Here is a 26,184-nt window from a genome sequence, read left to right as displayed (position 1 = left end):
TTTTGTGAACAAATAATTTTTTTTTTTCATTTCAGTTTATATTTTATTTCAGATTAAAAATGATAATTTAATGCAGGACTAAAAACAAATCTATCTGATTTTTGTAAATCCATAAACTGCTGGTGAGGGAAATATTACAGATTTAATTCTCCACACTGCAGTTTCACACATAAAACCCACAACCAGCAAAACATTTCAGCCAGGATTTACCAGCATAACACTTTATTTAATATAATTTAAAGTACATCAATTAAATAAAATAAAAATAAATGAAAGGTGAAGAGAAAAGGGGTGAGTGATTAGTAACATGTGATCCAGACATGGCAGTGCAGTGGCTGCTGGGTAACGCAGTCAAACGTCCATAATCCTGATACATATCACATTTTTATTTTTACAATGAACTGTTTAGTTCCTTTATTAAACACACTTTTAGAAAGAATATGAATCTTTAAATCTGCAATATTTCATTAATAATCTGAAATAAAACTCTAAATGATCTGATTCACTTTTACAGAGAACTGAACTGGGAGGATCTTTAGAGGTTCTTTACCATAAACATGTAGTAATGGCAGTAATTTATCAGTAAATGTGTGTGTGAAAGTGTGTATGTGTGTGTTATTGACAGGATCAGAGAAGGACAGATTTCCTCTTTCCCAGTCCAACTTCACTCTGATCCTCTGGAGTTTCTGTGTTACTGAGAGCAGAGTCCACGGCGGTGGTGTAGAACCTGCTTTATATTTACCATCATAATACCACACACACCAGATTCCACTTCTGGAGAACACATTCCCCTTCCTCTCAGCAGATTCTGTCATCACACCCAATAACCATCTATTACAGTCTCCAACTTCAACATCCCAGCAGTGTGTTCCTGAGTTAAAGCCCTCAGAACCCAGAATACAGCAAAATTCATCAAATCTCTCTGGAACATCAGGAAGATTCTGTTCCTCATCACTGAATCTCACACTGGTCAGATCATCAGATACACTGAGTTCAGGATGAACAGTGTTGGGATCCAGAGTTACAGGTGCTGGAAACACACACACACACACACACACACACACACACACACACACACACACACACACACACTTTAAATCGCTGTAATGATATATTCGTAGACGGGGCGATGAGAAATTGATCTTTCAAAATAAAAGTCCTTTGCTGCTTGTTTATGAGTTGATTAGGACTTTTATATTTTTAACTGATTATTTGCATAATTCAGTAGCTTATAGAACCAACTTTAGCAGCAATTACTAGAAGTTTTCATGTTTTGTCTGATACTAATTTTAACACCTGAAAAGCACCAGATGATTTTTAATTATGTTATGGTACATAAAACCATTAAATTCAAAGAGGGTGTTTGTGTGTGTGTGTGTGTGTGTGTGTGTGTGTGTGTGTGTGTGTGTGTGTGTGTGTGTGTGTGTGTGTGTGGTAGTAGTAGTAGTAGTAGTAATAATAATAATAATAATAATAATAATAATAATAATAATAATAATGAAAGAAGAATTATAATAAAAAAAACAAATAAAATATTAGAAAAAGAACATCACATTAGGTTAATTTTACAAAGATACACACACACAGACACAGACACACACACACACACACACACACACACACACACACAGACACACACAGACACACACACAAAATGGCAGAGAAATGTCTTACTATACTGGACAGTGTCCTGCATCTTCTCCCACACTCTAAACTTCAGGTTGGCCAGATGTTTAGTCACATGGATCAGTGCTCCTGAAAGCTCCTCTGGATGCTGCAGTGTGCACAGAGTTCTGCAAAAACATTCAGGAGTCAGTGTTACTGTGGGTTTGGATTCAGAAACACAAAGAATGAGAGAGACAGGAAGCACATTATTCACCTTTCCACTGTTGTCTTGTAGTTCTGTAACACAACAAAGCAAATACAAGTGGATGTGATTTACATTTTTACACCACTGAAATGTGATGTTTCTGATGATGGAAAGAAGTTTTACTTTCTCACAGTATAAATAGTGAATAAATGATTCTCACTTGTAAGAACGAGACGTCTTCAGCTCTCATCTCCTCTTCTGTGGCTCTGATTGTGTCTGAAAGAGATTATATGTCTCTGTTCAGCTTCTCAATCTTCTCCTTCATCCTCTGACTCTTTTGCTCCTCTTCCTCTCTCAGTGCTCTGATCCTTGCTGCCTCTTCATCTCGTAGAAACTGGTGAAGCTTCTTAAACTCTTTCTTAATCTGATGTTCTGTGTGTTTGGCTTGAATCTGCAGTGAAGAGGAAATCAAATAAAATATAATAATTATAATAATTATAATCTTAAACACATTTTATTGATTCTAACCTTTATATGTTCTGCAGTCTGACTCCAGTTCAGTTTACAGTCTTCTAAATTCTTCAGTTTCTCCTGTAGGGGCTTCAGTGCAGTTTTGAGTTTCTCCTGAAACAAATCAACACACTGCATGGAGACTTTGTGTTTTACATTTTATTTTAACTCCAATTAACAACATTGATTAAGATCATTTTGAACAACAGCATTTGTTCCCATGTGACACATGAACTCGTAGCTAAATCATATTTACCTTACAGTCTGTTACTGCCTCATCAATGGGGCAGAATTTGTGGTTGGTGTGTTTTCTTGAATCTCGACACACCACACACACCGGCTGCTGATCATCCAGACAGAAGAGTTTCAGTTTCTCACTGTGTAAACTGCAGACTGTTTCAGATTCTGATGAAGATCTCTGACTTCTGTCCTGTAAGAAAGTCTCACACAGGTTCTTCAACACCAGGTTTAGAGGAGGAATCTCCATTGATGACTTCCTCCTACAAACAGGACATTCTCTGGATCCTTTGGTCTCCCAAAACTGCTGCAAACACACTTTACACACACTGTGACTGCAGTGCAGAACGACAGGGTCTTTAAAGATTTCACAGCACACAGGACAGGAAAAATCCTCCTCTGAAAACGTTGAAGCCATTTTATTTTGCTGTTGTTCTTCTCTCCAGTGTGAACGCTCAGTGTTTCACTTTCACTTTGTTAAAGAAATAATCACTCACTGATTTCAGCTTTCTATCAGGTTAATCACATGAATTTGTAGGTCCAGTGTGTAATCACTTCCTTTACCACTGCTGAAAAAGAAACTCAGATTCCTTCATAAATGGAGAATAAAGTAAAACCCACCAGAGCAGAACACTGCAGGCTGTAAATAAAGAACTGCAGTCGTCTCAGACTTGACACCTCCTTAATAGGCGGAGTTACAGAATGACATTTTATGACCTGTTACAGTCATAATTTACCTCAGAAACAGTACATAACACTTACAGTATATTCATGTTCTGACTACAGATTAATTACCTATAATTTTGGGAAAAATTATTCGGAATAGACAAACTTATTAATAAAACAATTAAATCAAATTTAATAACAGAAATCTTTAATTACTGTCACAGTTTAGATAAATAATGCTGGAAACACTTCAGTGGCTGATTGAGATCTGACATGTTGTAGTTTTCAGTGATGGACAAAAGAATACATTCTGCAGTGTTAACACAATTAATGCTACAGTTTCATGTTTGAGTAATAGAAAAATAAATGTTTTATGCACCTGCATTGCAATTTTTATTTATTTAGATTTAACATACAGAGGACGTCCCCAGAAGACACCCAAAACCAAGTCTGCCTTCCAAAGCTTCCTTCCAATTTTTCAGTTTTTTATTTGTTAAAAAAGTTTGAAATATCCAATAAATTTCGTTCCACTTCATGATTGTGTGCCACTTGTTGTTGATTCTTCACAGAAAATTACAGTTTTATATCTTTATGTTTGAAGCCTGAAATGTGGCAAAAGGTCGCAAAGTTCAAGGGGCCGAATACTTTCGCAAGGCACTGTATGGGCATAAGGCAGTCTAAATTAAATTGGAAGTGAAACTGCTACAGGACCACAGCATTGACTGTTATTTCTGGATCCTCAATGTCTGCTTTACTCTGCACCATTCTCAGCTCTAGCTCTGCAGAACTTGGATGTGAACATTATGTGTTTACTGGCAAAAATATGCAGACATAATATTCTGTTTCGGTCACATCCACCATCAATAGCCGATTGCGTTTTTAGTCACAGCCTTATGGCATTATAAGGTTTGGTTTTACCCTTGGCGTAGGTAATATTCCTCTTAATGACATGCTGCATCACAGAAACAGTCTTCTAACAGGCTTTCTGTTAAAAAACAAAACATAAGCATGATGTTCGCAGTTAAAGATTTACATTTACATTTACATTTGCGGCATTTAGCAGATGCCCTTATCCAGAGCAATGTACAAAAGTGCTTTGAGTTTTATTGCAATTAATAAATCTACACTGGTATGCCAGATTACAAACTTAATATAAATATAACTCTTGAATTCTACAAAGCAAACTTGGAAAGTGTTTCAGGAAGAGGTAGGTCTTCAATCTTCGCTTGAAGATAGTCAGGGACTCCGCTGTACAGACATCTAGGGGATGAATCATCTAAAGATCTAAAGATCATCTACAGTGCAGTGTTTCTAAAGCAATGGTGATATGAGCTCAAATTCACTCTACACACTATTAAAATAAACAATATGCTATCAGCTGTACGGAAATCAGAATGTACACTGTATGTGCAAAATATTTGGACATCTGACTTTAAGCTATATGTGGTTCTTCCTCAAACTATTGCCACAAAGTTGGAGGCACACAATTGCACAGAATTTCTTTGGATGCAGAAGCATAAAATTCTTCCTTTGATTGAACTAGAAGAGTCAAAACTGTTCGAGCATGACAGTGGCACTGTGCATGACAATGGCACTGTGCACTGGCTGAACTGGAGCCAGTACAAACTACAGTCATGGATACGATAAATGACATTACTACAGGCCAGCATCATTAAAGAAAATGACATTATTGTTTATGTCAGTGAATCAGGAACATGCAATTTTGACTATTACTAATCAGGCAACATAAGAAGCAGGTTGCATTCAGATTGACTCATACTTTAAGGTCATTAGGGTGGTTGTGTATCCATGCCACAGCATAGCAGCGAACAGATCACCAGTGCCCACAAACACAGCATCTACTTTGAGAATGTCCATTCGGATTCGTTGTGTCTTTTTACTGCATCTGCATTCACTGAAACACAATCATAGACAGACATGTCAGAGTTTGCCACAGGCAATGTGTAAAAACAAACACCTGTATGCTTCATAGGAATCTGTTTTACATTAAAAAAAAGGCCACTGGCTATTAGTTAATAAAACTGTTAAAAGTGTAACATTTAATTATAAAATCTATGCACACACATACATTCATACATACACTTTTCAAAATATGTCTTTGATCAACAGTTACGTACAATACAATTTATTATTTTTATTTACAAATATTGTCTGAATAAAAGTTTATATGCAGTATATGATGTCCACTAGACTTTAACGAGGTTGCTGGATCGGATCTTGAAGTGTAGGTTTTTTGTTTATTTAAAAAAATTAAGACTGTTGCCCATGGTACTATTCATGGGTACTTTATTTTTCATAGAACGTAACCCCCACGAGTATCAAAGTTGCACATACACATTGCACATACACATTACACTTCTGTTCAATAAACATTTAATGGTCATTTAAATTTAAATAGATACAAACATGTTTAAATATGTTTAATTGTCACAATGCTTTGATCCAGAAACAAAGCTGGAAGTATACTGGATACCCTTATGCTTATGGGATCCTACCCACAACACCTCACTGTAATTTCTCTTTCATACCACTCACAGGTTTTACTACTAACAAAAGCATATAATATACAATTTAAAAATGCTTTCTGAGCAAACAACAATTCATTCACCAAATCTATACTTTACACTTACATTTAGCTTTATCAGTACCAAACTTCAGTCTATGGTTTAGATATGCTGAGAAAAAGTTGCTAGTGAGGATCAGCAGTGTCTAATCCCTTAGCAGTTTCATATACTTTAGAGATAAATTATCGACACATCCGTGATTAATTGGCTTTTTGTGTAAATGAAAAAGAAAAAGGGACAAAAGACAGAACATTTTTCACCTTCATTGAAAAACTGGAACATATATAATTCAAACGACAGACAACTAGAAATGTTTTAGATGAGAAAAAGAAAACGGTCAAAAAAACAATCACGTTCAAACAAGTTTAATACTAAAAAGTATACAACTGCCATGCCTGATTAACCACAAATGTGCTGTAGTTCTTAAAGCGTTTTCTCAGCAACATTCAATTAGAAAATCCTTTAAGGGATTTCATTGTTGAATCAGGAGAGGGTTTCAAGAGAGACACTGTGGCACACTGTAAAGGACTACAATATGGTTTGGTATTACAATGACATTATTAAGAACAAAATGTAGTTCTAAAATTTTTGAGAAGATCAGGTGAAAACTGGTCAGGGAAGCTCTAAGAGTCCTGCAGCAACATTACATTAATTACAGGCAGGGACCGTCTCTACTCACCACCTCACATTTAGCAGGGTCTGGTCAGTGTGGCGTGATTGGACACTCGTTCCCAAAGCGTTTTGGTGCAGCTCAAAGTTCCTGAATGGGGAACGTCTCTAGGTTACTTATGTAACCCTAGTTCCCTGAGGGAACGAGACGCTGCATCGAAATGCTTTGTGAACGCCCCTGCGTTGTCCATGATCTAAACCATGTATGAAATCTGGCCAATAGGCAAGAAGTGACATCATCGGCAGGTGATTAAACCCAAGATGGCTGTGCGGTGGTAGCGACATTAGCTTCTGCAAAGAGAGAAGGTAAGCGCCGCAGGGATGCTGAAATGTGGCACGGAGACGCAGCGTCTCGTTCCCCAGTCCTCGGCCATTGTCTCCACAGGGCGTCTGCTCTGATATTTACCCGTCCCGGGATGTAAAAGACTCTTGGTGAGAGGAGTTCTGCTTCACAGTGAGTGGCTGGCCTTCTCTTACCCTCCTGACTGCATTGACTTCGATCCGGGCGGGAGACAACCGTGCCCGCAACTTTGGCCGAGTCCCACACCATGCCCTGTAAAGTGGTTCTCCGTACTGGAGAAAGTTCCTCCATGCAGGCGAAAACGACATCTCGATGCCAAAGTGCCTGGTGCTCTGAATGAGCCAATATCAAACATATAATTATATATCACGATATATATAAATATAACGATATAATTAAAAATGCGGATGCCCTGGAGCAGGGTGAGAGTGCTAGGCCAAACGGGAGGATCAATAGTGGTAAGCTTCGCCCTGAAAGCAACCTCAGGAACCTCCTGTGTGTGGGAAGGATGGCCACGTGGGAGGATGTGTCCTTCAAATCTAATGTAACAAACCAGTCCTTGGACTTGATCTGAGACACAACCTCTTTGAGAGTGAGCATCCTGAAACCGAGCCTCATAAGTGAGCGGTTCAAGGAGTGGAGATCTAGAATGGGAAGCAACCTGCCATCCTTCTTCGGAACAACGAAGTACGGGCTGTAGTAGCCTGACTCTCTGACCGAGGGGGAGGGAACCACCTCGATGGCCCGGTTCCTCAGGAGAGTACGCACCTCCTGTTCCAGGACTAGAGCCTGCTCAGGTCCCACCAGGGTGGGACACATCCCGTTGAACCGGGGAGGAGAAGATGCGAACTGAATCGCGTAGCCCTTCTCTACAGTACGCAAGACCCACCTAGAGACTTCTGGCAGCCCTCCCAAACTGACAGAAAGTTCCACAGGGGAACCAACTCCTCAGGGCTGGCCTCTGACCCACTCAGAGCGGCTAGAGCGGTGCTCTGCAGCTGACGACACCTCCTGAGAGGCGGCGGATCTCCCCCATCCCCAGCGATCTTTTGGGCGGAAATACGGGGAGCAAACCACTGGAGGGAAGCTGCTCCCTGAAACACGTCCCATGGCAGGGCTAGCAGACAGTCCTCCTGAACCCGAACGGCTGGAGCAGCGTACTGCGGCCGTTGAGGCCTCCTAAAAGGCGGTGGGTCTCCCCCATCCACAACCAACTTTCGGGCGGAAATAGAGGGAGTTAACCGCTGGAGGGAGGCTGCGCCCTGAAACACATCCTGTGGCAGGGCCAACAGTCCGGCCTCCCGGTGGTGCCACCACCCTCCAATATGTAAGCCGTCAGGACATATGCATCATGCCCCGTTTATTAGAGGCGAGGATGATCCTCAGGTCAGCCAGCCCCTCCTTGGGCTTAGAGCGTCGCCAGGGGCCCCTGGGACCTCCCCGCAGGAATCGGGTGGCAACGCTCTTTTTCCGGGCTATGCAGTGCCCGGACATACCAGGCCGATGCTGCCACCGAGCCCCCACTGGAGCGGCGAGAAAGTTCCAATGAAACACCTCCTGAATTCGCCAGCAATTGCCCTTACCTACAGCGTCACCAGATCAGGCCAGGAGGGGCCACCGTGGTGCTCAGAAAGAAGCCCTCACCATCTCTCACAGCAGGCCAACCTGGTATGCCCACAACACACTCATCGTTTGGAGGCAACCCGCAGCCTGACCTGCCACGTAGCCCTACCTACCAGAGCCAAAGATGCTCTTTGTAGGCAAACCGAAGCCTTCATCGATGCAACACTTGGGGAGAGATAGCTAGCTAGCATCTCTTCCACATGCGCCATCAACCGTTGCCGCACTACTTAGCCCAACTACATTCGCACACAGCGAGAAACATTGGGAAAAGCACGCGCTGCACACGGGTCTCCCAGGACCCGGACACCTCAGTGTGCAGGTCGGGGAGGGTGCTGAGGCTGTGACACAGGTCACAGGAAACGCTCATCCAGCTCACTGGGTGCATTTTAGCCGTGTGGCATAGCTAATTCCCTCGAGAGCCGACTAAGCATGCTCCTAAGCTAGGCAAACAACGAAATGAATTCCGCAGATGGAACACAATTCTTTACGTTTTTACTTTATATATTTCACAATGAAGGTACTGACATGTTTTATATTACTTACATTTTTATAAAAGGTTGCCATTTCAACAGGAGTGCATTGAGTTGTAATACCTGCATCTAATCAATTTATATGTCTGTTTACTCCTGATTAAAATCACAAAGATGTCAGTCATCCAGGTATTTTTTTTAGGAGTAAAATAAATGGATCTTTCCAAAAAATAATCTAGTGATCATGATGCTAAAAGTCATAAAAAAAAACTAGCTTCAGTAAAGAATTATCTGAAAACTGCTGACACACTTTGTCCATTCATCCTTCTATTTATTCATTTCTTCTTTTTGTCTGTCTATTTATGTCACTTTTTCTGTCACTCCATCTACCTTAATGTTGACATGGTTCATTTTATTTTCTCTGTTTTTTTTCTCTTTCTTTCTTTCTTTCTTTCTTTCTTTCTTTCTTTCTTTCTTTCTTTCTTTCTTTCTTTCTCTTTTCTTCTACATTTCCTTAATTCTTTGCTTGGTTCTGTCTTTCATAAAAAGTTACAATCCCAGCAAAGTATTTAATCAGTAAACAAAACTAAATACAGGATCAGAACAAATAAATATATTTAATATTCTTCTTCTCCTTCTTTCGGCTGCTCCCATCAGTGCTCGCCACAGCGGATCATCCGTCTCCATACCACCCTGTCCTCTACATCTGCCTCTTCCACACCTACTACCTGCATGTCTTCCCTCACCACATCCATTAACCTTCTCCTTGGCCTTCCTCTTTTCCGCCTACCTGGTGGCTCCATTCTCAGCATTCTTTTACCAATATAACTCATGTCCCTCCTCTGTACATGTCTAAACCATCCCAATCTCGCCTCCCTCACCTTGTCACCAAAACATCCTACATGGATGTCCCTCTAATAAACTAATTTTATTTCCATAAAATAATCCTGTCCATCCTCGTCACTCCCAACGAAAACCTTAACATCTTCAGCTCTGCTACCTACAGCTCCGCCTCCTGTCTTTTACTCAATGCCACTGTTTCTAAACCATACAACATCTCAGGTCTCACCACAGACCTATAAACTTTCCCTTTCATTCTTGCAGATACACTGTGACTGCAGTGCAGAACAACAGGGTCTATAAAGATTTCACAGCACACAGGACAGGAAAAATCCTCCTCTGAAAACGTTGAAGCCATTTTATTTTGCTGTTGTTCTTCTCTCCAGTGTAAACGCTCAGTGTTTCACTTTCACTTTGTTAAAGAAATAATCACTTCCCAATTTCAGCTTTCTATCAGGTTAATCACATGAATTTGTAGGTCCAGTGTGTAATCACTTCCTTTACCACTGCTGAAAAAGAAACTCAGATTCCTTCATAAATGAAGAATAAAGTAAAACCCACCAGAGCAGAACACTGCAGGCTGTAAATAAAGAACTCAGTCGTCTCAGACTTGACACTTGCTTAATAGGTGGAGTTACAGAATGACATGTTATGACCTGTTACAGTCATCATTTACCTCAGAAACAGCCCACAGCACTTACAGTATATTCATGTTCTGACTACAGATGAATTAACTATAATTTTGGGAAAAATGTCATCATAGACAAACTTATAAATTTTTATTTTATTATTTTATTAATAACAATTCTGTAATTACTGTCACAGTTTAGATAAATAATGCTGGAAATACTTCAGTTGCTGATTGAGATCTGACATGTTGTAGTTTTCAGTGATGAACAAAAGAATACATTCTGCAGTGTTAACACAATTAATGCTACAGTTTCATGTTTGAGTAATAGAACAAAAATGTTTAATTTAAAATGTTTTATGCATCTGCATTGCAATTTTTATTTATATGCATTAAACATACAGAGGGCGTCCCCAGAAGACATTCAAAACCTTACAATGACCAAACAGCAAAACACACAATTAAAAAAAAAAACTATTTTCACAGCAGCTTTAAGTCTTCAGCAACTTCGGAATGTGCAGACTGTTGTTTGCTGATAGATGATAGCTGATTTTCATTACAGAATCATGAATGTTTTAAATGCAGTGCTCCCTGAGGGCCTGAAGATCACAGGCATCCAATATTGATTTTCACCCTTGTCCCTTGTGCAAAAAAATCTGAAGATTTCAGAAGATTCCTTGAAACTTTTGACTCTTATTTACTGTAAATTTTCAAATATTCAGCTGCAATTTTATGTTGAAGTACATTATTCTGAAATTATTCTGTATTTGGTATAAACAATCTCAACTAATGATCCTCCTAGTTCAGTGCTCTGTAAAAGTGAATCAAATCAGGGTTAGGGTTAGGGTTTAGTTAGTTAGGGTTAGTGTTAGGGATTAGTTAGAGTTCTATTCTAGTTTATTAATGAAATATTTCATATGAAAATATTGATAATTTTTACAGAAATACTTAACAGTTCAGTTTTTTACAGATATAAAAAGCAGAGGTGGGAAGTATTGAAGTACAAATACTTCAATACTGACAGCTACCAAGAGGGGCGTGGCAGGGGGATCCCTGACAGCTATCGAGGGGGGCGTGGCAGGGGGATCCCTGACAGTGCCCCCCCCTCCAGGGGCGACACCTGATGACCCAAAACAGCGGGCCAGGGCACTCCGAGGAAGGCCTCCTTAGACGCCTGGGAGCAACGGAGGCCTGATGCCCCAAAAGGAGCATCGCCTGATGCCCTATCAGGGATCGTCGCCGTGGAACCGAGGACGACCGGAAAGAGCCCAAGGCAATGCGGCGTCCTCTGCGGAGAGCCGGAACGGAACGACACCCAGCAGGAGGATCCTGAACGGAGCCACGCCCTTGGTGCTGACAGGAGGCTGAGTAAAGCCCTTGGCGGAGATTGGAGCCAGAGCGACCACCATGGCAGGGAACCGGGACTGGACGGCAACCATGACAACGACCGGGGAGTGGAGGATGTCCCGGGCAGAGACCAGAGGCCGAGCGACCTCCCTGGTGGAGATCAGGAACGTCGTACCACCCTCTGAGGGACCTGGAGGACCGAGGTCGTCGTCAGAGGGACCTGGAGGACCGAGGTCGTCGTCAGAGGGACCTGGAGGACCGAGGTCGTCGTCAGAGGGACCTGGAGGACCGAGGTCGTCGTCAGAGGGCCCGGGGGCGATCAGTCGCCCTGAGGAGGGCCCGGGGGCGAGACGTCGCCCTCTGTGGAGCCCCCGGGGGCGAGACGTCGCCCTCTGTGGAGCCCCCGGGGGCGAGACGTCGCCCTCTGTGGAGCCCCCGGGGGCGAGACGTCGCCCTCTGTGGAGCCCCCGGGGGCGAGACGTCGCCCTCTGTGGAGCCCCCGGGGGCGAGACGTCGCCCTCTGCAGGCGCTGGAGGCGAGACGTCGCCCTCTGCAGGCGCTGGAGGCGAGACGTCGCCCTCTGCAGGCGCTGGAGGCGAGACGTCGCCCTCTGCAGGCGCTGGAGGCGAGACGTCGCCTTCTTTGACCGGAGGTGTAGGCTCGGCGCTCTCGTGACGGCCCTGTGTCGGCTCGGCGCTCTCGTGACGGCCCTGTGGCGCCGCGGCGCTCTCGTGAGGGCCCTGTGGCAGTAAAGCACGCTCCTGGAGACACTGTGGCAGCGAGGCACGCCCACGGGAACTTTGGAATAGAGCGGCACGCCTGTAGGAGCTCTGTGACGGCCTGGTGTGCTCGCCGACGCTCGGAGATGGTGTGGTGCGTCCACGAGAACCCCGGAACACAGCAGCGCGCGTGTAGAGACCCTGAGATGAAGCTGCACTCTCATCAAAATGCCCGGAACGGTGCCGCGTGATCTGGAGACCCTTAGAACGGAGCACTTTCCTCCTCAAGGGGACTGCAGTGGAGATCCACCACCTCTATCCCCAACATCCCCAGAAGAAGCCCGCGGAATTCGGCGACTGAGCCAAAATTGCCCCCTTTGGCGCTCCATAGTGAGCTGGCTTTGGCAAGAGCTTCACCAGACAGGAGGGAAATACAGATGGCGATCTTGGCTCGTTCGGAGGGAAACCGGGAAATATTTTCGATCACATACTCGCCGATGCTCCGCAGGAATCCTTCCAATCCGTCTCTCTCCCCGGAGAAACGAGCTGGGAATTCCCTCGCGCTCTCTGAGGGGTGTGGAGCAGCCGCGCTCGCATGATCTGGCTTCTGTGGTTCTGAACCGCGAGGAGTGGCACTGAGCTTCCGGTGGAAATCCGAAGCCGGGTTCAGCTGCTGATCCGTCGCGGTCGGAATCGCGGTGTGTCGAATCCGCATTCGGTTCAGGTCGGTCGTTCTGTCAGGCTGTTGACGCGGAAGCCGATATAGTCCAATCATTGTCCTTTTATTTCAAACCGTACAAAACAAAACACTCACAAGCTGTTGAAAACAACAAACAAAGACATTCGCTCGAAACGCGTTGTCCACTATGAGCGCGAATGTCCCAAGCATAATCCATAAAGCCTTCGGCAATGAGTAATCCAATTCGGAAGTGGAGTTCGGATATACAGCCAGCGGTGCATGCCGGCGGTCGAGCAGCCACGCGATTGTCCAGCTTGACAATATAACGACCGACAGCCTGTGACTCAAGAACGTGAGTTTAAGTAGTCTGTTCTTTAATGAGCCACAGCTGTCAGTAATCACGGAAGGCAGCGTGACTGCTATCGAGAGGGGCGTGGCAGGGTGAATCCCTGACAGCTACCGAGGGGGGCGTGGCAGGGGGATCCCTGACAGCTATCGAGGGGGGCGTGGCAGGGGGATCCCTGACATCGTTATTGTACTTAAGTAGATTTTTCTGGTACAGAATCAGTACTATATACTACACTTTTTTTGGAGCAACCTTTTGTTTTCACTCATTACATTTTTTACACAAATATCTGTACTTTCTACTTCTTCCATTTTTAAACCAGACACATTCCTTTAGTTTTAATCTATTTGGTGACATCAATATTTTTTCGTCTAATTGTGAGCCATTTTCAGCACATCAACCTATCTCTTTCATTGCGCAGCTTTTTCAACCTATCACTGGTGTATCATTTCCTGGCTCTCACGCACCACAGACATAGGCTAGTTTACGAAGATAACAATAAGCAAGGCAGAAGGCAACAAGAGGTATGGGGCTAACATTCCTTCACTGCCAAACTGCCATTGTGTAATGCAGTGGTGGGCCGTGCATTTGGTACCTGGGCCTTCAGTGGGGACGTACCAAACTTAATCCACCTCTTAATACCACCATTATCACAATTATAGAAACCATCAATACTATACAAAAACGCAATATAACAACGTGTGGCATTACAGAGAGAGAGAGAGAGAGAGAGAGAGAGAGAGAGAGAGAGAAAGGCATTTCACATATGGAGGGTGAATACCATTTTCCACTCTCACAAATGTTAGTTACAAATCTTTAACTGCATTTTCAAAATTGCATTCCAAATTTTCAATTAAAAATATTGTACATTCCTTCACCTTTATGGGTCAAATGATCTCCATGTAAATCAGGCGAAAAACTGCTTTTATTGCTAAAATATATTATATTTCTAAAGTACATAATCTCATAAATTTCATCATCTTTATTTGCTGTACACAACATTCATCTGCTCGATCTGTAAATAAAACACAGTTCATGTGATTACAAAAAAGATTAGTTTATTTTTACTGCTGTATGGTAAATTGGACAATTCTTTCTTGTACAAAATGTTGCTGCAACATTTTTTTTTATTTATTTATTTTATACACTGCAGCATTTACAGGTCCCGAGGTACAGTTACATTTATATTTGATTACAAATCTCCACATGATCATCAAATGTGTAGCTTCGTGAGAAGCATTAAAGATTCAGGAAATGGTTAAGTGGGTTATGTAACATTACCAAACTAAGGCAAAAACAGTTTACTAAATAACTTTTACATCATACTTTTAGCGTTTTATGTTTAAAATTATATTTTGTAAAACTATGCAGTTGTGGTTAAAAAATGTTTTTATAAATAAATGAAAAAAGCAGCTTTCACACAGCAATCTAACTCGGAAGATGTGCAACATTTATTATACAGAATTAATATTGGCTCTCAATAAAAATCATCAAATCATAATCATATCATGTTCGGATGAAGATAACTGCTGGTCCTCATTAAAAAGCAAGTTTTGTTTTTTAAACTTTACAACTAGAATTTTTCTTTAAGACACTTTAATACTGGCTGGTTTGATTATATAAAAAAGCCACTTGATATGATACTTTCCTAATAATTCAACTAACATTATTAGATAAATATTAGATAATTTATGTTGAATGAGAAAAAAATCAACAACTGTGTGGAATATAGAAGTTACATGTATTTAACTTGTGTACATTGAAATTAATATGAATGTGCTCAGGCATTAGACATTATAATCAATCATGTCCTACTCCAATTAGGTAGTGATGTACAGTGATTATAGTAGCTGTCTCTAAATTCCATTATACTTGGGGGAAAAAAATCCCATTCTAGCAGCATACATCATGATCAGTGTTTCTAGAATGTTACAAGCAGCATTTCTCCATCTTTATACAGTACTGAAATCCAAGATAAATTTTAACATTGCATAAGGTTAGTATTTGGTTATTATATCGTAATGATTTTACATGTGTGGTTCAGTCAGAGTCAGTCAGCCATTCATTCATTCATCCATTCATTCATTCATTCATTCATTCATTCATTCACAGGTCGTTCCTGCTCTACCCGTTAATGACTTTGTGTCCTCTGAAGCAAGATTGTTATTGCATGTATGAGCATAAGGCAGTCTAAATTAAATTGGAAGTGAAACCCTACAGGACCACAGCATTGACTGTTATTTCTGGATCCTCAATGTCTGCTTTACTCTGCACCATTCTCAGCTCTAGCTCTGCAGGACATGGTCTCCGGTCAGGACCAGCTAACTCTGATGAAGAAAATGAGAGAAGTTTTTCGGTTAACATTATGTGTTTACTGGCAACAATATGCAGACATAATATTCTGTTTCGGTCACATCCAACATCAATAGCCGAGTGCCTTTTTAGTCACAGCCTTATGGCATTATAAGATATGGTTTTACCCTTGGCATAGGTAATAGTCCTTTTAATGACATGCTGCATCACAGAAACAGTCTTCTCACAGGCTTTCTGTTAAAAAACATAAGCATGATGTCTGCAGTTAAAGATTTACATTTACATTTACATTTGCAGCATTTAGCAGACGCCCTTATCCAGAGCGACGTACAAAAGTGCTTTGAGTTATATTGCAATGAATAAATCTACACTGGTACGCCTGATTACAAACTTAATATAAATATAACTCTTGAATTCTACAAAGCAAAGCAAAAAATACTTTTTCAAAGTAGATTGGTAAAATCAAGTCAAAGCTGCTTCAACTAAATTATAGGTTTCGAGGTATGTGCATTAATGAAAGCAAATTATTGTACTTTCCATTTTCCCCCTAACACAATTATTTAAGTTTTTACTTTATATACTTCACAATGAAGGTACTGACATGGTGTATATCACTTTAATTTGTATCAAAGTTTGCCATTTCAACAGGAGTGCATTGAGATGTAATACCTGCATCTAATCAAGCTATAAGTCTGTTTACTCCTGATCAAAATCAAGAAGATGTCAGTCATACAGGTATTTTTTTTTCTGGAGTAAAATAAATGGATCTTTGCAAAAAGTAATCTAGTAGCCATGATGCAGAAAGTCATAAAAAATTTGCTCTAGTAAGGAATTATTTGCAAACTGCTGACACACTTTGTCCATCCATCCTTCTATTTATTCACTTTTTTATCCATCTATTTGTCTGTCTATTTATATCACTCTTACAGTCAGTCCATCTACTGACTACAGAGAGAGAGAGAGAGAGAGAGAGAGAGAGAGAGAGAGAGAGAGAGAGTGAGAGATATATCTACCAGTTCATCCCAAAGCAGTTCAATATTATTACTTTTACCATTCATCTTTTCAGAATCAGTCCCAAATCATCATCAAGTCATTAATCTTTCACCTCCATGTTTGACTGTGTCTGTGAGGCAGCATTGTAACATCTCTCCTGTTTTCAGTCTTACATAAGCTCTATTGTTAGAGCCAAAATTGTCAATTTTGGTCTCATCTGTCCACAGAACTTTCTTCCAATTATTCATTGTCCAAGTCCTGTGTTTGTTTGCCTATTATCTAGCTTGATGCATATTAAGAAAAGGAACATACATGTGTCTCATATATATATATATATATATATATATATATATATATATATATATATATATATATATATATATATATATATACTGGAACAAAATATAAATTTTGTATCAATGTAAACACATCTCTGCACTGCTATAGCCTTTATATTTATTCACCGTAGTTATGTTTACATATATATCAGATGCTGTAAATATGCTACTTATTTATCTGCACTATTTGCACGATTGCTAATTTTTGCACTTCTGGTGGATGTCAAACTGCTTTTGTTGCTGTGTACCTGTACTACGCAATGACAATAGAGTTGTATCTATTTATTGTATCTAAATAAGTGAAAATGTATACTACATAAACATATAAAAAAAATGTAACATTAACAAAAAAAATTTTAATATCACTATTACACCAGATGGTCATCTTTTTTTATCACCAAACAGTAATAATAGTCATTATCATCATCATTATTATTATCAGAGGTGGCAAAAGTACACACATCCTTTACTTAAGTAGAAGTACAGATACTCATGTTTTAAAATACTCGGGTAAAAGTTGAAGTACTGATTAAACTTTTTTACTCAAGTGAAAGTAAAGAAGTCTTGGCTCTGACATGTACTTAAGTAAAAAGTTGTTTGTGTCGCCATTATGAGGGAAAAACCCACAAAACGCCACTTAGAGGGTTGATTGTGTAAAACATGGCGGATTTTGTGTTTGATTTGAGACTTGGCGCATAAATAAAACAAAGGTTTACTGATTAAAAATATTTTTATCTGGAGTTTATTAATTTATTTTATATCTAAGTAAAGAAAGGACGTCGTGGATAAATTTATTTTTTTCCGAAGGTTTTAATCTCCCCTCTTTTATATTTAGATATTTATTTATGTATTTACATTTTTTTTTTTAATGGTAAAAACAGAAATGCTGAATTGATAGCGTGTTAATAACATTTAGTGCCGTTTACAATTATTTTTATTTTGACAGCCAAATATATATATATATATATATACACCTGCAGGAGGGACCGTAAGGGACGGTGCTGTGAGGATTGGGCAGCAGTCGAAGGCGGGGGCCTGCTACGGATAAGCGGGAGAAAATGAATGAATGAATGAATATATATATATATATATATATATATATATATATATATATATATATATATATATATATATATATATATATATATATATATATATATATATTAATACAAAACGAATTAAAAATGTTGTTACCGAATGAATGTGTCCAGACATCCACATTATAAAACACAAGCAGAGAAAAGATTATGATGATCATGAATGTGTCTGTTCTCAGTCATGTTTACATCACTGACTCCCTCTGTCTCATTCACATTAAGCCCAAACTTCTTACTGCCTTCTGCCTGCTGATTCTTATCTTCGTAAACGAGTCTACTTCTGTGGTGAGTGATAGTCAGGACTTTATACACGAGCGGATTGAAAAAGACGCGCAGTAACAGGAAATCGGTTGTTCGGCTGAAATCGGCGCGCAGTGAAAATAAAAAAAAAATTATTTCACCAAATCAATGGATTAAAACTAAAGTAACGAGCCGGTTTTGAAAATGAAAGAATTAAAAAGTACAGATATTTGTGTAAAAATGTAATGAGTAAAAGTAAAAAGTTGTCTGAAAAATAAATAGTGGAGTAAAGTACTGATACCTGAAAAATCTACTTAAGTACAGTAACGAAGTATTTGTACTCCGTTACTTCCCACCTCTGATTATTATTAGTGGAGTCCTATTTTGGCCAATGCTTTGAGTCAAAGACAACGTGTAAGACTTAGGTGGGAATTAGCGACACCGTGTGGACTGGTAGAGAATGCAGAAGTAAATGCACAAGTCACCGCTCTCATTACACAAGATATCAAATTATGCCGCTTCATAATAACTAAAAGGTTTGAGACGTATTGGGGCGTTATTATTTATTTGTATAGACGGGTTCACGTATTGATACTTATTTATAGCTATTTGCGTTTATATCGATTTGTGATAGGTGGAAGACTTCCATACCAACCAGAAGATGTTTTCTGGATTGTTAGGACATGCATGGGCTTAAATCCCGGGGGGGGACGGAGGGGACCTGCAAAAATTGCTAATGAGAAATTTTATATTTATTGTCCCCCCCTACTGTTAAATGAAATCTACGCCCATGAGGACATGTGCTGCACAAAATAGCACAAAAACATTTGTTCTATCTTCTCACATTCTCAAACCAACAACCTGATAAACCAATTTACATCTTTATCTACCAGACAAACGTAATCCTTACATCGTGAGATTTTGTGGGCACACCAAGCGTTGAATGTGAGTAGCTTGGACAAGTGCAAAGGTACATTTTTAACAATCTCACCCATATTTCAGACAAGATCTATTTGAATTCTTTCCCATCCATGCTTTCACATTACTGGCAGTTTTTTCATTTAGTCCATGTAATCTTTCATTTCACCCAAATAGCAGGTCTGTCTGTAGACAGGCTAGACAATATGACTAAAAGAACATGCAATAATACTTGGCATTATACAGTGGGTACGGAAAGTATTCAGACCCCCTTAAATTTTTCACTCTTTGTTATATTGCAGCCATTTGCTAAAATCATTTAGGTTCATTCTTCTTCCTCATGAATGTACACACAGCTCCCCATATATAGCTCTTCAGGCAGTTCCTTTGACCTCATGATTCTCATTTGCTCTGACATGCATTGTGATCTGGAAGGTCTTATATAGACAGGTGTGTGGCTTTCCTAATCAAGTCCAATCAGTATAATCAAACACAGCTGGACTCAAATGATGGTGTAGAACCATCTCAAGGATGATCAGAAGAAATGGAAAGCACCTGAGTTAAATATATGAGTGTCACAGCAAAGGGTCTGAATACTTAGGACCATGTGATATTTCAGTATTTCTTTTTTAATAAATCTGCAACAATGTCAACAATTCTGTGTTTTTCTGTCAGTATGGGGTGCTGTGTGTTCATTCATGAGGAAGAAGAATAAACCTAAATGATTTTAGCAAATGGCTGCAATATAACAAAGAGTGAAAAATTTAAGGGGGTCTGAATACTTTCCGTACCCACTGTATATACAATTAGTATCATGATATACAATTTAACAGAAACAGTAGTAAATTAAGTTAAAAAATAAACCGAGTTTGCCAATTTTTTCCTTTTTGCCAACCAAGAAAAATATGAAGTTAAAATCGTACATCAAATCAACTGTATCTATCTGATATCATTTTATTTATATATATTTATATATATAATGATATATATTTCATGAAATAATTACGACATTGATATGACTGTGTGGTCTAGCCCATTTCAATTTGTAATTATTAAAAATGAAAAAAAAAAGTTATAAAATTACATATACAGGTAGTCCTCTACTTACGATGGAGATTCGTTATGACGACCTCATAGTAAGTCAGAAATATCGTACGTCGAAGATGGTACTATGAATGAGAGAGTGTTATTGTTAAGATGGGCCTCACACTAGTTCTCTAAACACATTCCTATGTTGTCTGTTTTGTGTCTATAGTATCTTTACAATGTGAGTATGTAAGGTATACTGAATGTCATTGTCTGGGCTCACATATCTCTGGTTATTATGTCTTCTTACCCAATCAGGAACAGTTTTAGCTCAGGTTTTTTCCAGTGTGTATATATACTTGTGTGTTATCTGCAATAAACTGAAGAAGAACATTTGTGCCATTCTGTGTGCTGTGTGATCAGAAAAGACATCACGGGCATCGTAGATCACATGGGAAACCTCTCCAAGAATTAAGTTTTATTCAGGCATAATAAAAATCTAACAAAAACATTCTAAAAAAGAACACAGTATAAATGATCATTATTCAATTCAATTCAATTCATTTTTATTTGTATAGTGCTTTTAACAATGAACATTGTCTTAAAGCAGCTTTACACAGATAATGCGATGATTAAAAATGAATATGTTCTTTATGAGTAAGTTTGTCCCTGATGAGCAAGCCGGTGGCGACTGTGGCAAGGAAAAACTCCCCGAGATGGCATAAGGAAGAAACCTTGAGAGGAACCAGACTCAAGAGGGAACCCATCCTCATCTGGGTTACACGGAATGTCTATTTGTGGCAGGTATACAATGTTGCGGGGTGCAGTGATGATGATCAAAAGCGAAATGCATTCCTGAGTCAGTGTAGAAGACTGTTGACATGAACTACAGTCCAATCCATCCTCAAAGCTCCCGTTCTTACTCCGGAATTTCATGGAACCACCCAAGGCGTTGATGACAAACCTTCCCCAGCTGCACAGAGTGGCCTCCAGTCAAAGAGAACACTATCCAGAGGCAGGCCTGGATGAAGTGGGAAGATCCACGGAGGGGAGAGGGGCAAGAGCATGTTAAACTCGACCGAGAGAGAGAGAGAGAGAGAGAGAGAGAGAGAGAGAGAGAGAGAGAGAGAGAGAAGAGGGTGACAGGAAGAGAAGGATATGGATTATTAAGTGTACCTATTGTTGCATGAGAGTTAAAGTCACTGTGCAGTTTCGACTCCGGCAAGACTCGCTATGGCAGCATAACTAAAAGGGAGAACCAGAAGGCAACACAGACATGAGGGATCTCTGGGATAAGAGTCGACCCACCACACCACCATCAACAAACCTGAGTGAACGCGTGAATGTGAGGGGACGACAGCGTACAAATATCCCAGTTCACCAAAGACTCTATATCAATGTTCCCTCCAGATCTGAGCCTTTACCTGAGAAAAAAATCTACTGATTAAAGGCTTGACTGAATAAATATGTTTTCAACCTCGACTTAAACACTGAGACTGTGTCTGAGTCCCGAACACTGATAGGAAGGCTGTTCCATAACTGCGGGGCTTTATAAGAGAAAGATCTGCCCACTGCTGTAGTCTTCATTATTGGAGGAACCAACAGATAGCCTGCACCTTTTGATCTAAGTAGGCGTGGAGGATCATACTGGTACAGAAGTTCACTCAGATACGGCGGTGCGAGACCGTTAAGTGCTTTATATGTCAGTAGTAGTATTTTATAATCAATGCAAGATTTGATTGGGAGCCAGTGTAGACTGATTAATACAGGGGTGATGTGGTCATATTTCCTAGATCTAGTGAGGACTCTTGCTGCTGCATTCTGAACTAACTGAAGCTTATTTATGCACCTACTCGCACACCCAGACAGTAAAGCATTACAGTAGTCTAATCTAGAAGTAACAAAAGCATGAACTAGTTTTTCTGCATCCTGTAACGACATCATATTTCAAATTTTAGCAATATTTCTAAGGTGAAAGAAGGCGATCCTGGTAATATTATTCATGTGAGCCTCAAAGGAAAGACTCGGGTCAATAATCACACCAAGGTCTTTGAAAGCCGTACACGCTGAAACAGAAACACCATCCAGAGATGTTAGGTAATCGGAAAGTTTGCTTCTAGCTGCATGTGGTCCTAGTAAAAGTACTTCCGTCTTATCTGAGTTTAGCAGAAGAAAGTTATCGAGCATCCACTGTCTAATGTCCTTTACACATTTTTCAACATTGTTAAGCTGATCTCTCTCATCTGGCTTTGCTGAAATATACAGCTGTGTATCATCAGCATAGCAATGGAATCTAATACCATGTTTATGAATAATTTCTCCAAGAGGCAGCATATATAAAGAGAAAAGCAAAGGGCCTAAGACAGATCCTTGAGGAACACCAAACTTTACCTCAGAGAGTGTGGAGAACTCACCATTTACATCAACAAACTGATAGCGATCAGTCAAATAAGACCTGAGCCAAGAGAGAGCTGTTTCCTTTATTCCAACAACATTCTCAAGTCTAGCAAGTAGTATAGTGTGATCATTGGTGTCAAAGGCTGCACTAAGGTCGAGCAAAACAAGTAAGGAGACAAAACCCTGATCAGAGGCCAATAACAGGTCATTTACCACCTTAACTAGCGCCGTCTCTGTGCTATGATGAGGCCGAAATCCTGACTGATACATTTCAAAAATGTTATTCATAAGTAGGTGTGAGCATAACTGCTGTGCTACAACCTTTTCTAAAATTTTGGCTATGAAGGGGAGATTTGATATTGGTCTGTAGTTGGACAGCTGACATGGGTCAAGGTCAGGTTTCTTAATTAGGGGGTGGATAACTGCCAGTTTGAAGGATTTTGGTACAAAACCAGTGCTAATGGAAGAGTTTATTATTTTTAAAACAGGTTCAATTACCTCTGGAATTATCTGTTTAAAGAAACTTGTAGGCAAGGGATCGAGAATGCAGGTTGATGATTTTGATGAGGAAATTAATGAAATTAAGTCATTCTTGTGAATAGGAGTAAAACTTTGTAATTGATTGTCTGTTATAATTACACTGCTGTCTACAGGGTTACTTGTAAAATAATTTGGATTTATATTTACCGTCTGAATTTTTTGCCTGATGTTTTCATTAGGCAAATCATTAGGTTTATTAACAAAGACAAAACACACACACAAACACACACACACACACACACACACACACAAAGAAACACAAAGACTCACAAACACCATGGCAGAAAAAAAGTCTTACTATACTGGACAGTGTCCTGCATATTCTCCCAGACTTCAGGTTGGCCAGATGTTTAGTCACATGGATCAGTGCTCCTGAAAGCTCCTATGGATGCTGCAGTGTGTAAAGAGTTCTGCAAAAACATTCAGGAGTCAGTGTTACTGTGGCTTTGGATTCAGAAACACAGAGAAGGAGAGAGACTGGAAGCACATCACTCACCTTTACACTGTGGTCTTGTAGTTCTGTAACACAACAAAGCAAATACAAGTGGATGTGATTTACATTTTACACCACTGAAATGTGATGTTTCTGATGATGGAAAAAGTTTTACTTTTATTTAGAGGAAATGCAGGGGAGGAGGCTGAGATATTTCAGTGAGATTAAATATGCATAATAGACAAACACAGACAATCAATTTTTACTTATAACATTGAAAGCAAAAAAATTTGTCATTTGAACATGCCCAAATGTGACTGCATCAGATTGCTGCAAATATTATTAGCAACAATTAATAACAAGAAAATTACTTTTGAATTCTGTGATTAGGGTTAAAGATAGCCTGCAATTCAAAGCAAAAATAATAATAACTAAAAATCTAAAAAAGAATATACTTGATTGAGTGCTTATCATGACCTATCAAGGCTCTTATATTCTAATGAAGCTGCATAATCTGATATAAAGTGTAAAGTGTGAGAGCAGTGATTTAAATATTTTAATGTAATTCCCTACATGTCTAAAAAGTTAACACTCTTCACATGGGTCAGAACTTCTACTTCTAAAATCTGTTGAAAATTACCATAAAATCAACATGAAATTGTAGACTTCTGGTATCAAATTTACAGAAATCACTAATATTCTTCCTTCTGATGGTGCAGGATGATTAGCTTTTTAGATACCAGCATGGGTGTGCAGGTGTATAAGTGTTCCTAATAAAATAGACGATGAGAACAGAAATGAATTAAGAAAGAGCCAATGAATTCATTATTGACTTGAACACTGCTGGAAACACTTCAGTTGCTGAGTTAGATTGGACATGTTGTAGTATTCAGTGATGGACAAAAGACTACATTCTGCATTGTTAACACAATTAATGCTACAGTTTCATGTTTGAGTAATAGAACACAAATTCTGTATTTAAAATGTTTTATCCATCTGCATTGCAATTTTTTATATGCTTCCAACATTCGAGTCTGCTTTCAAAGCTTCTATTGGGACATCTGATGGAGATTCAACTTTGACTGTGTTTACTGCATTATAAAGTCTTCTAAAAACTGTAACAGTAAAAATATTTTGCTTGATAAATATAAATATTTGGGGAATAATTATTGTTTTTTTATTTTTATTGTTAATATCTTACTTATTCCTACTGACTGAAATGAATATAAGCAAGATGTACACTGGAAATCAAAAATTAGACCACCAAATGACCAACCATTTTAATGACCATCCACCAAAAAATGTTACAAGTAAAACCCAAGATATACCACGTTAGTGTCAGGAATCCACCTGCCACGCCCCCTTCAGCGGCTGTCATGCTGCCGCTATCTCCGCCGCTCCTGGCTTCAATTACACACACCTGGGACTTAATCACTCATCCCCGGCACCTACATATACCCCTTACTCACTGTCTGTTGTTGTTTGTATATGCATGTGTAAACGTATGCGTTTCTTCCCGTCTAAATCTACACTCTCTCTACGGCCGCGTGTTCTCCCAAAGCGCACCCCGGATTACTCCTTTTCTCCCGTGTATTCGGTTCTGGACCGTGTGGACCTCGTCCCTCCAGGGCGTACCCACGGATATTGCTCTCTGGGTTTCTAATGACTGCCGTGTGTGTATATGTATATCTCTCTTTATTAAATCAAAGCGAACCGTACTCCGGCTTCCGCCTCCGTTCATTCGCTGCATAACACCCAGCCAACATTGTTTTTAATGGGCTGTCACTTGGGCCCTGCATGGGCAACCCAAATGGGGCCCAGAGAAATTTGTCCATCGGCTCCACATGGGCTCCATGTGTGTTAGCCCAGAAGGGCGACTGATGGGTCCATGTTGGGCTCTAAGTGGGGCCTGTATAGGTGTTCTTTATATGGGCCCATTTGGGTCCCCAATAGGTGTAAAAAATGGGGCGAAAGTGGGCTACTTAATCATGGGTCAACCCACAAATGGTTGTTATAGGACCACAGTGGGTGAGAATTGGGTCCCATTTATTAATTTCATCATTGATTTCTGTGGGTGAACTTAATGTGTATTTAATCTTACTATGGAAAATCCACTGTCAAACAATTTCAAACCTCAGTTACAATGTAAAACTGTGCCTGACCAATCAAAGAACTAATATTAGTTGATTGTATGTGCTGCTATATGTTTAAAATTACATGGTTGAGTATTTGAACTGTGAAAAAGAAATGACTTCAACTCAGAATGTGTAAATCACATTTAATTTAAATTAATTCAAGTAAAAAAAAACAGGAAACAAAAATAACAGAATTCCTAATGTAAAATAGTTCACTGGTGGGTCTATGCAAATTGCTCAGCTGCACACCTACAAAACAGTATAGAAAGAGAACACAGAAAAGGCAATTTAGTACATTTTAAAATACTACCATTCACAGCAGCA

The 26,184-nt window shown here is 39.8% G+C and overlaps 2 protein-coding genes across 3 annotated transcripts in view; both read right to left on the bottom strand.

Annotated features, from left to right (window-relative positions):
* Nucleotides 1-3,250, bottom strand: LOC310724031 (zinc-binding protein A33-like). Its single transcript, XM_083537790.1, is given in 7 exon segments — nucleotides 1-1,030; nucleotides 1,675-1,793; nucleotides 1,880-1,902; nucleotides 2,031-2,096; nucleotides 2,100-2,261; nucleotides 2,339-2,434; nucleotides 2,577-3,250. Coding segments are annotated over 7 exon segments (1,407 nt in total). The 5' UTR covers nucleotides 2,976-3,250; the 3' UTR covers nucleotides 1-488.
* Nucleotides 3,251-14,466: 11,216 nt separating this feature from the next.
* The window catches only part of pdxka (pyridoxal (pyridoxine, vitamin B6) kinase a), a 37,238-nt gene continuing 25,520 nt past the window's right edge, over nucleotides 14,467-26,184 (bottom strand). The window contains exons 10-11 of one of the 2 annotated variants that reach the window (XM_083537813.1): nucleotides 15,911-15,977; nucleotides 14,467-15,757 (exon numbers count right to left, since the gene is read on the bottom strand). In XM_083537813.1, the coding sequence (XP_083393939.1) occupies nucleotides 15,645-15,757; nucleotides 15,911-15,977 (180 nt within the window). In that variant the 3' untranslated portion in view covers nucleotides 14,467-15,644. The remainder of the gene's footprint in view (nucleotides 15,758-15,910; nucleotides 15,978-26,184) is intronic. The other variant, XR_014532896.1, reaches the window with a different exon arrangement.

This window comes from Silurus aristotelis (assembly GCF_946808225.1).
Source record: "Silurus aristotelis genome assembly, chromosome: 3".
NCBI lineage: Eukaryota > Metazoa > Chordata > Actinopteri > Siluriformes > Siluridae > Silurus > Silurus aristotelis.
Note: the sequence above shows the minus strand (reverse complement) of the source record. Positions and strands in the feature narration are given on the sequence as shown.